General features: G+C 35.3%; 1 protein-coding gene and 1 pseudogene across 1 annotated transcript; both read right to left on the reverse strand.

Moving 5' to 3' along the window:
- Positions 1 to 440: 440 nt before the first annotated feature.
- On the reverse strand, positions 441 to 1,385 carry LOC102488942 (olfactory receptor 51V1). Its single transcript, XM_006165946.1, has one exon. It carries the CDS (start codon positions 1,383 to 1,385, stop codon positions 441 to 443), a length of 945 nt encoding a protein of 314 aa, XP_006166008.1.
- A 6,849-nt stretch (positions 1,386 to 8,234) lies between these two features.
- Positions 8,235 to 10,947, reverse strand: LOC102489359 (olfactory receptor 52A5-like; annotated as a pseudogene).
- Positions 10,948 to 12,373: the final 1,426 nt, after the last annotated feature.

Raw genomic sequence — 12,373 nt, forward strand, 5'->3', positions numbered from 1 at the left:
AATTGCTTGTACATGATTTCTGCTGAAAGGTAAATGATATGATGAAAATTTGATTAATGTCTGCCAGGAAATTGAAGTTGTATGATAGGATTGACTTAAAACAGACATTAGCACAGGTTGAGGGTGAAAACATATTCTATACCTTGATCATAGTACTGGTTCCATGACTAAATGTTTTCCGAACTTCATGAAACTGTGCATATGCATATAAAAATGATGAATTATTGCTTGTAATTGTACCTTAAATTTTCTTTAAAATATTAAGTAAATCATACCAATATGACTGTAGAAATAGTATTTGGTAGAAATTTAGACATACCAACAAAGATTTACAACATAATTAAAAGAGGAGCTTTTCAATGTATTTTTAATTACTTACTAAGTCTTACTCTGTTTAACTTCACTTGACTCTCAAATATATTCATGTTTTATCTCTAGATTTATGCATTTTTTAAACAGAAAAGTCTCTGTATTCTCCTTCTTATCTGTTGGGTCTTGATACTATAGATGATGGGGTTCATCAAGGGTGGGAAAAGGATATAGATGTTGCCCATGAGGACATGAACCAAAGGTGAAAGATGTTTTCCAAAGCGATGCACCATAGTCAATCCGATTATTGGGATGTAAAATACCAAAACAGCACAAATGTGAGATACACAGGTCTGCAAGGACTTGAGTCTCTCCTCTCGGGATGCAATGGCTAGGACTGCATGCAAGATCAGGATGTAGGAGACAAGGATGAGGACTGCATCTAATAAAAGGTTGCTAATCACTAGAGCCAGACCATAGATGCTGTTGAAACGAATGTCCCCACAGGCCATTCGAATTAAGTCTTGGTGCAGGCAGAAAGAGTGAGAGAGGACGTGAGGACGGCAATAATTTAAGAACTTCAGACGGATGATGACTGGAGGTATGAGTAAAGAGCTCCTACATAAGATCGTCACCCCAATTTTCATAATTTTCTCATTAGTTAGTACGGAGGAATAGCGCAGTGGGTTGCAAATGGCAATGTAGCGGTCAAAAGCCATAGCTAAGAGGACAGAGGATTCCATGAAGGACAGACCATGGATGAAATAGGACTGGGCAATGCAGGAATCCAGGCTGATCTCCCGAATGAAACCCCACAGGATCCCCAGCACTGTGGGCACTGTGGAAAACCCCATGCACAGGTCAGTGAGGGCCAACATGGCCAGGAAGTAGAACATGGGCTGGTGCAGGCTTGGCTCAGTCCGGATCACGTGGAGCACCATGCAGTTTCCCAGGAACACCATGGCATAGATGGAGAAAAAAGGAATGGAGATCCAGAAATATTCAACTTCTAGCCCAGGAAATCCTGTGAGAACAAATCTGGAACTGTTGAAGTGTGAGGTAGAAATAGCAGACATTAATAGAGGATTGAAAATATTTTTAAAGAGATGTAAATTACATAAGGTTGTAATTCCCTAGTTTGCAGTAATATTTATCTGCTTTAGGAAAAAAAATAAAATGCAATATTATTTCCATAAATAACATAAGCTCAGCAAAGTGTAACCTGAGTCTTTATTTTTTTAGAGCAAAACCCTATTGTTTAGACATGAAATTTCCAGTGTTAGTGACTGGAAATGCCAGAATACTAGGACATTTTATGAAGAAACAGTAATGTAAAGGTGCACAAGGGATTTAGACTTCACACTAGACTTCTGGGAGACTCCGTTTATTGCTAAAGGAATTCCATAAGGAAGACCACGTGTGATGACAGCTGTGTCCTGCTACCATGACTGCCCTCACCCTTGGGAAAATCTGAAATATACAGGTCATTTTTCCCTTGGCACTGCAGCTGTTTCTCACACCTTTGCCAACAGGTCATAACCTAACTTTGTAGGACATAGAAATTAGCCAAGGCAGTAATGAATGAACTAAGTGGAATCAGAATCTTTTTTTTTTCACTTTTCATGTGGTTTAATCTCTCTCTAAATTATTTATCTATTTAAATTTTTTCTCTGTTTCCTTGAATGTATTAACTTGTAAAAAATTTCTTACCTTTTATGAATGTCACAAATTCCATTTTTGGCATGCATTTTAAACTGAGAATTTATAATGTAATATTTGATGTTATCTATTTTCCTAAAGACTGTGTGTTCTAGTACATTCATTGCTAATTACATGAATTATCTGAAACTGGGTAATGTATAAAACTAGAAGTTTACTTAGCTCATTTTGTAAAGGCCCTAGGTTCAGAGGCCACTTCTGGGAGGGATATTTCAAGTATGTCTTTCTAGTTACAAACTCATCAGCAGTTAATCATGGGGACCCCATCTTGTTGACCTTACGTAATCTCTTTTGAAAGTCTCATCTTTGTACATCATAACTAAATCAAGGTTTTGTGTACTTAATTCCATTACCTTGGTTCCACACATGAATTTGAGGAGAGTAGATTCAAACCACAGCAATGCGTTAGCTTTTTACAGAAAAATAAATTCAAATTGAATTACTAAAGTATATCACATTTTTGTAATGACTAAGTGATCATTAGTATAGTCAATTGGCTCTTAGTCTCCTGTAGATTTATGTCCACTGCTTAATACTTTCAGCAAGCACCTCTTTCATAAAAAATAGTTAACAAAGTAACTTGATATGAGTTTCTTTCAGTAGAGAGAATAAATTATTAGAGTTTAAAAAAAATTCTAAGTTTTCATAATACATGTGGAACTGTATAGAGGTTATCAAAATGGCTTCTATGGTTGTGTAATTATACAGTATTTCTTTTTCTTATTTACTTTTTTACTTTTAAATTCATTGTATACTTTTATTCACTGTACATTTATTTTCTTTTTTTTGCAGTTATGAGAAAATATTCAAATTATATGAGCATCTAGGTATGATCATAAGAATGCAACTGAATATCTGAAAAGTTTCCTGAAGAGGGGAATAAATAAATGATTGAAGATGAAAATTGCAGAAATGCAATTACATTCTAGTTGCGCTACTTCTTTCTCTCTCTCTCTCTCTTTTTTTTTTTTTTTTTTTTTTTGTCATAGGGTGTGTATACTTGCCAGAGACAGACAGAAACATAGGGAGGGAGTGAGGGAGCACCCTGCAGGAGGGATACCGCACCACATCCATTCTTCTCCACTCTTCTCAGGATTTGGGGGACACACTACACATGTATCCGGAATATTTTTTAAGCTACAGTGTCTAAGACTCAAGTGGTGTGGATAGCCATGTGGGATCCAGCTGCCTTAACCATTTGGCTGTCTGGTGGACCCTTTAAGTGAGTGTTTAGTCCTTGATATTTATTGAAATATCAGTAACATATCAAAAATTTACCTATTTTTAGTATACTTTCAGAGCTATGCAGCTATCACTACAATTTATTTTGGAAAATTTCCATCACCCTAAAAAATTCATGCCCATTTACAGTCCCTCTCTAGTCTCTCAATTCTAAGTAACCATGTGTCTGCTTTCAATCTCTATAAATTTTCTAATCTGGACATTTTACAGAGACAATATCAAACAAGTCATGTTCTTAGTTATGAATACTTTTTGAAAGTAAGTGTTTTAATCATAGAGAAAAGTTTTGTCCTATTGATTTGTGAGAAAGATGCAATAAAATTTAAGAAAAAAAATCAAAGACTTCAACGATTTCTTTTCTGGGGACCAGCAATTGGCATAGTGACTATGTCGCTGGACTCCCATGTAATCGACCGTGGCTCAAGTCCTGGACCCAGTGGCTTAAACTCATGGTTTTTCTCTAATATCAGAGACAAGACAAAGATTCACATTCTTAACACATCTATTCAACATAGTACTAGAAATTCCAGCCAGGGCAATTTGTCAAGAGAAGGAAATTAAAGACATTCCTATAAGAAAAGAGAACATGAAATTATTTCACGGTCTTGATGGCAAGATATTTTTTCGAGACAGTCTGACTATATTGCCCAGGCTGGCCTCGAACTTGTGATCTTCCCACCTTACTCTCCTGAGAGGTTGAGATTATAGTTGTGTACCAACACATCTGGCTCTGATGTGTGTGTGTGTGTGTGTGTGTGTGTGTGTGTGTGTGTGTGTGTTTATTTAAAAACTAGTAATAAGACAATTAAAAAATAAAGTTGCAGTTTACAAAATCACATACAAACATTAGTAGCAATTTGATGCAATAATAAAGAATATGGAACAAGATATTTTTAAAAAGTCCTACTAAAACATTTAGAAGAATATTTTTTTTAAATTATGTCTAAACATTGTATGCTAAATATTAGAAAACTAAGATTTCATCATTTTATTCTAGGGTATCCAATTTGTTGTAAAGTAGTTCATAGTTGTCTCATGATCCTTTTTATATCTGTAGCCTCAATTGTAATACACTATTTTTTTTTTCTGATTATTATTTCTTAGAGAGGTATTTGCCATAGGATGAGTGCATTTGCTAGAGAAACAGAGACAGAAAGTGAGATATCACCCTCAGGGAGGACGACCATACTGTAATTCCTTCTTCTCTGTTCTCCTCTTGGGATCTCGGGCATGCATGTATACACACGCAGCATGCGTTTTAAGCTACCGGGTCCAGGACTCAAACTGCAGTTGACTATAAAGGGGTCCAGCAACGTAACCATTACACCATCTACTGGTCTACCTTATTCCTGATTTTGGTTTAGTCTTATTTCTATTATTCTTTCTAATTCTAGTTAAATTTTTATTGATTTTATTTAGCCTTTGAAAACATCAACTTTAAGCTTTGTTAATCTTGACTGCTTTTCTGGTCTCTGTTCTGTTTATTTTCTTGTGATCTTTGTTATTTCCTTCATCAGCTAAGTTTGGGCTCACTCTGTTTTTTAAATTTTCTTTCCTAATTTTCAAAGTTGTAATATTAAGTTATTAAACAGATTTTTTTGTTTGTTTGATGTAGATATTATTGCTATAAACTTTCCTTTCAGTATTGCTTTTGCTATATAACATATATATATAGAATGTTTAATTAATTCATTCATTCATTTTAAAGGTTATTTATTTTATTAATCATAGAGCTGTATGTACATGAAAAAGAGAGAGAAAGAGATGGACTTGTAACAAAGTATGTTCATGGTGCAATCTCCACTCCCATTTCTCCAGCTACTCAGGATCCTAGGCATGAGTGCACATCCCCATGGTCATCAACTGAGGCTTCCAGCATTACAGTTCAGTTCACTATCTACAATGCAATAGAGTTGAGCCAGCAATTTCAATTACTTTTACATATTTTAAGGATGTTCCATACTACCTACATAAATGACCTCTTATAAAACCAAGGCTAACACATAAATCCCTATATATAATTTTTCTCTTCTGACTTCAATATGAGCATAGAGTGGAACTGGATAAAACAAGATGTATGAATATATTAGAAAGTAGACGATAGCACGTATATGCTTAATATACACAGTCACCTAGGAATCCACTTTTTCTCTTAAATGGACTTCAGCTAAGTGAACATCCTTTGTACAAGCTTTCCACAAAGTCAATATGCAGTTTTATGTTGTTGTATCTTTCAGGAAGATTTATTTATCTAATTGAAATGACATTTCCTTTTTCCATGGGTAAAAATTAACTTGCTCTTAGATTTATCATTATAGCATAATCCTAGACAATAACTTCACTTTCTTTATGTCATTGTGCTGACCTATTAACACGTGCAATATGAAAACACAGTTATAATTATTTTCCATTAAAATCATCTAACTCACAGTTTGCTTAATGTTATCACAAATTCACCAAGCTATTACTTGTAATGAACCATACATTTATATAAACAGAACTTTGGCCATGCATTGAGATGATCATTGTATTCATACAAAATTGTATGTAAGTGAAAATTAATATAAAAATAACTCTCAAATAATATTTAGGCTACACACTATTTAAAGGCAAATGAAGCCAAATGTACTAACTGAGACTTAGTGTAAATGTTCTTTCCCAGTCTGCACCTGCCCTTTATATTCAAACCTCTACTTAAGGTTCTACAGGAAAACCTATCATTCTTTAGCACATAGAGTCATTGTAAGATGAAAGTTGGGTAGAAGGGTTGGCAGGTGGCATGGTGGTTAAGGGTGTTGGACTTCACATGGCCAACCACGGTTTATGTGCTGGACCTGGTGGCTTGCTTTCTCACTTTCTCTTTCTCACTCATTTGCTTACTTGCTCTGTCCTCCTCTGGTCAAAATAAATAATTAAAGTGAAATCCAATAATTATTTTAAAAAAGAAAGTTTAATAGAAACTCATACACATTTTCTATATATGTTTATATGTGTGGTAATTATTTTTATACAGTTTCAGGGAAATTAAAAATTAACAATAAAACCATAAACAGAAATAATAGAAAAACAGTTTCAACTGCATGATATATTATTTTCCCTTGAGTCATGGTTACTAAACTTGCTTTTATAATTAAATGCGTTATATATATTTATATCTAAAATTTCAGCACAAAATAAGTATGTTAACTGCTATTCATCCCCCATTTTCATTATCTTCAATCTAAATTTTCTTATTGAGGTTCAATTTTATGTTAATACTACAATAAATATGTCTCTGTTAAAAATGTTGGAAATACATCATAGAAAATAAATTATGACTACATTTCAATACATGAATTAAGAACCCTCTTCTCTAGTATTGCTGTTTATAATCAGTAACAAAATTAGGTCTTCAATGGTAATGGTGATTGGTGTGATTCTAAAAATATAGTCAAAATCAGTTAATTTCATAAACATAATTGTAAGATCTTCTACAGTAGAACTTTCCTTAGCACCATTTGGTATTGTTGCAGACCAGAGAAGGAACAAAGGCTGAACTTCTGCTTGATTAGCTCTGGAAGGAACCCCCTCTCCAGGTGCTGCCACTGCAAGGTCACACTGACCCAGGAAGTAATAGATAAAGACCCAAAGACTGCAAGGTCTAACTCCTAAAAATGGATCAAAAAGACCCACCAAATGTTTCATGTATGCTTATCTCACAAAGCCTACCTCCCCTACATATCAGCCTCACATGCAGTCTCAGAATAGCTTGATTACCCTATAAAAGGAGGTCCCTCCTACCTAGTGAAGGGGCTGAGGTACCTCCAGCTTCAGATACCCTCCTCCCTGCACCCCATGCTCTTTTCCTCAATAAACTCATTTTTATTGAGAGGATGTCTCCTGAGTTTTAATACAGACTGTGACAATAACTATAATATCAATACATCACACTAAATTATTTATGCAGTAGCTTTAATGCTATTGATATTTCTAAGTAAAGGCTAAAATATTAACACATATTATTGTTTTTAAAATATTTTAATACTCAGTGCTAAACTTAACAAAATTAGGTCTTCAATGGTAATGGTGATTGGTGTGATTCTAAAAATATAGTCAAAATCAGTTAATTTCATAAACATAATTGTAAGATCTTCTACAGTAGAACTTTCCTTAGCACCATTTGGTATTGTTGCAGACCAGAGAAGGAACAAAGGCTGAACTTCTGCTTGATTAGCTCTGGAAGGAACCCCCTCTCCAGGTGCTGCCACTGCAAGGTCACACTGACCCAGGAAGTAATAGATAAAGACCCAAAGACTGCAAGGTCTAACTCCTAAAAATGGATCAAAAAGACCCACCAAATGTTTCATGTATGCTTATCTCACAAAGCCTACCTCCCCTACATATCAGCCTCACATGCAGTCTCAGAATAGCTTGATTACCCTATAAAAGGAGGTCCCTCCTACCTAGTGAAGGGGCTGAGGTACCTCCAGCTTCAGATACCCTCCTCCCTGCACCCCATGCTCTTTTCCTCAATAAACTCATTTTTATTGAGAGGATGTCTCCTGAGTTTTAATACAGACTGTGACAATAACTATAATATCAATACATCACACTAAATTATTTATGCAGTAGCTTTAATGCTATTGATATTTCTAAGTAAAGGCTAAAATATTAACACATATTATTGTTTTTAAAATATTTTAATACTCAGTGCTAAACTTAAAAAATTATAATTTTTGGCTTGTATGTTACTTATGATGAAATATAATTAGCTATGTGAACATCGACTAGTTTTAGAACCAAACAAGTGAAATGGTTTAAGTAGGAGTCACAGTCTTGGTATCTCGAACACGTAACTAGAACTTCATATTATACTGCACAGTGACTTTGAGAAATCAGACTCTCATCAAAAACAAAAATATTTCAGAGTGACTTATTTTTTAAATTGAAAATAAAATGAGATAAACAAGAAATCAAGAAGGGTCCTAAGAATGAAAAATCTGGGAAAATCTATCTCGAATCTGTTTGGCTTTTACCACATAAACGATAGGATTGAGCAGAGATGGGACCAGCAGGTAAAGGTTGGACCGAAGAATGTGAATGTAGGAAGGGATGTGGAATCCAAACCTATGGGTAAAGAAGGAGAAGAAAGCCAGAAGATAAAACTTAAGGAACAAGTAAATGTGGGCAATGCAGGTGATGAAGGCCTTCAGCCTAGCTTCCTTTTAGGGCAGACTGAAGACAGTGATGAAAATTCGAATGTAGGAGGACGGTGTGATGAAGATGATACCGATTCCAAGAATACTGAAAGCCATAAATAGACCATAGGTCTTGTTGATTCAAATATCTTCTGCTGCAACTTTACGACGGCCATGTGCTCACAGTAGGAATGGGAGACCACAGTGGTCCAGTAGAATTTCAGCTGGCATTTGATGAGGACCAGAGGTGGAGCTACAAAGAGAGCTGATCTAAGTGCCACCCCATCCCCAATCTGAGTGAGGAGTTAGTGCAAAAAATGGTTGCGTGTCTCAGAGGATCACAGATTGCCACATAGCGGTCATGTCTATCAAGATACCTGACTCAATACACTGGAATGTGTGGATAAACACATCTGCAAAAGACAAGCATCAAAATATATCTGTGGCATGTGAAATTAGAATATTCCTAGCATTTTGGGTAGTATGCAGCTACTGAGAACAATGGCTATTGCTCCAGGCATGGCCAGGAGCAGATACAAGGGCTCATGCATGCTGTGCTCAGCTTTGATGATGACCAGAATCAGGGAGGTTCCAAACAGAGCAACGATGTACATGGAACAGAAAGGAATCCTGATCCAGAATTGCACAGACTCCAAGTCTGGGATCCCAAGCAGCGTCAGCATCGAGGGCACAAAGATTGTTCCATTGAGCTGGAGCACATTGGTGTAGAGCTCCTTGGCTTACAGCTTCTGATTCTGAATGGCAGTTTGCCTCCATTTCCTTGTCTCTATTTTGTGTTCTCACATAGATTTATACAACCATATATTGGATGTGATTTCATAATGCATTTTTAAAGACATACTCATTTACTGATGTGTCAATTAATAGGTCTGGCAATGCATTTACAAGCTCCCTTAAAGATTTTCTCTGATTTTAGTTCTTATCTTACCTTTTCCTTTATCCTCTTTCATTCTCTTTGTCTTTCTCCCTTTATCTATGACTTGTCTCTAAGTCTGCCACACTCATGCTACACACACAAACACAAACACAACTTACCTTATAATAAGCTTACTGATAGTTTAGAGAGGACACACATTTCTCATAATGTATTGATGTCTGGTTTGTGAATAATCATTTAAAAACTATTCTTTTGAATATTAGTTTTATTTTCCATAATAACAGAGATACTTAACTTATTGATATTTATTGTCTATATTTTCTTTTTTTATGTTTTTTTTTCATTAGGCACATGAATTTACCAAAGAGACTGTGAGAGGAAACTGAGAAATCACCCCACTGAAGAGATGGCCTTGCCTAAATCCCTTTCTCTTCATTCTTCACCTGGGATTTAGGACATGCACGCAAGTGAGTTTCAAGTGATTGGATCCCATCCTCGAACCACTGTTGACCATGTGAAAGTCCAGTGCCTTAACCACTATCCCACCTGCTAGTCTCATTTTTTTTTATTATTTCTATTTAGAAGCATTTATTTATTCAATCAAGAGGTTAAGTAGAAGGAAATGGAAGGAATACTATTTCAGAAGCTATAGTAAGTACTGGATAAATAACTTATAGAAGCCTCCTTTATCATAGAAAGATAATGGTCTTCTGGGCCAATGGCATTTAACAAGTTTCATTGAAAAAAATTAATTATGTAATTGGCATACCGCTGGCATATGAGAAAGTATGCGGACCCCTCTTTTATCTCAAAATTAGATGCTGGGTAAATTTTCTGTGGAAATTTGGATAAAAGTAGGTGTTTTAGGGTAGATAATGAAATGATACATTAACAAACATTATGAAAATTTAGAATTATAAATTCGAGATGGAAAATGTATTTTGGAATTTTGTAAAATATTTTAAAATGCTGCAATGTTTTGTTTATACTTGCTAGTGCTCCTTTTATATTTTCTCCTCCCTTCACAACTTTACCACTTGAAAAATACTTATTTATTGTTCAGTTCGTAGATCAAGAATTATGTGCTCTGTGAGATGATTCCTGATGCTGTTAAGCAGAATTCAGCATCCTCAAAAAAAAAAAAAAAACCCAAAAACTTCAATCTCCTCTTCTGTGTTCATAATAAGAGATTAAATAATTAATGAATACAATTCATTAGAAATTAAAGAATTCAGTAGATTTTGAAATTTCTTGAATTTGTTAGATATCAGAACTATATAGTTGTGACATGGGTACAAGTCTACCTGCCCTGTTACTGGGTGCGTACCTGCTGAAGACAATGGAAGAGAACAGAAGTAGGCAACCAATATAGAAAAATGTTAATAATCTCAGTATATTTATGTATGAACTTTATCTCTTTTTTTGATACATCTTGTCATTCCAGTGTTGACCAGAGTATGAGTACATACCTGTTTTAGCTGAAGATGCAAGGAATTTTATTGTTGATAAAAGGAGAAAATAATGGCAGACAGAAGAGCTGCTAGACCAATGGTAAATCAGTTCTGCTTTATAATAGTACTCCTGTCCAAGAAGTAATGCCATCTAAACTATGAATCTCTTTTCAGAAGTCTGCTCAAAACTGGCCCTTATTTGTAGCTAACCCCTTATATACAGTTTAGGTTCAATTCCCTGTACTTCCTTTGGACTATATGTAAACATTTCTCTTTTAATCTCATGATACCTATGGGAACACGTATACACCCTTTATTATCCAACCTTCATATGTGCATGCACTTATTTCTACTAGTTAGGGTTCAGGAATCTATTCCCAGAAGCAAATAAAAAAACTATTATCAATATTTTGCCTAGAACTCCGGTATAATTCTTCTGAGGATTGGATGAATGACAACATTTTTACATAGGACAAAAATAATAATTACTTAAAGATAGTGATTATTCCCAGTTGTATGGGGACAACATATATGAAGCATTGCATCTCCACAGCCTTCACGCCCTTAATCTGAGTGAAACAGTTCCCCCCAGAAAGTTTTAGGGAATCAAGTCTCAGTCTGGGGTGTCCCTACGTTCATGTTAGCAAAGGAAAGATAAACAACTGGCATCAGAACCAGAGGATACTCATGCTGGCTTTGAACGATTCTGACAACGGCTTGCATACATGGTGGGAAAAGGTCAATTCCAATTTTAAGAGACCATTGTTGATATACTCATGGCCACATAATTTGACATCCTGGAATGGAAACTGACATGTGGAAATGGTTTGTCTTTTCCAATAAGAGTGACCTAAACAATCTTGTTATGTTAATCTGGATCTCATGAACTTCTTCACAAATAACTATGCCTTACTTCTAGGAGTCATCTCTGGTTGTCAAACATATGGAAATCCCAATATCCAGAATCAGCTATACTTTCTTCTATATGAACTGATTCATGAAAACATGTTTCATTGTGTTGTATCAAAGTAGTATTGTTTTGCATACACTTGAGTATAGACACTAATCCTTAATGTCTATATTCTCCCCAACAATGTTATTTAAAAATTTATTTTCTGTTATTTATTTATTTTTCATAAGATGGTTTTTCTCTGTGTAATATCCTCCTGTCTCAGCCTTCCAAGAACTGAGATTACACACATACACCAGTGTGCCCAACTTTCTTCTGGAGAAAAAAAAAAAAAATACAGGGCTGACCATGTGGATTTAGTCTACTGAGCAGTTGTGTCTTGACAGTGTTCACCACTGAATTTTGACCTACACTCACTCTGCAATATCCTGAAGCATAAAAGACTGACAAATGTTAAGGCTGGCAGGTGGTGTGGTTGTTAAGGGCTCTGGACTCCCACATGACTGACCGTGGTTGAAGTATTGGAACGGGTGGCTTGCTTTTTCACTTCTCTCTCTCTCTCTCTCTCTCTGTCCTTCTCTGGTCAAATTAAAATAAATAAAGTTAAATAAAATAATTCTTAAAAAGCTGACAAATGTGTTGCTTATTGTTGTACATATAGAAAGCA

The sequence above is a fragment of the Tupaia chinensis genome, unplaced genomic scaffold (assembly GCF_000334495.1).
Source record: "Tupaia chinensis unplaced genomic scaffold, TupChi_1.0 Scaffold144110_1, whole genome shotgun sequence".
NCBI classification, from domain to species: Eukaryota; Metazoa; Chordata; class Mammalia; order Scandentia; family Tupaiidae; genus Tupaia; species Tupaia belangeri.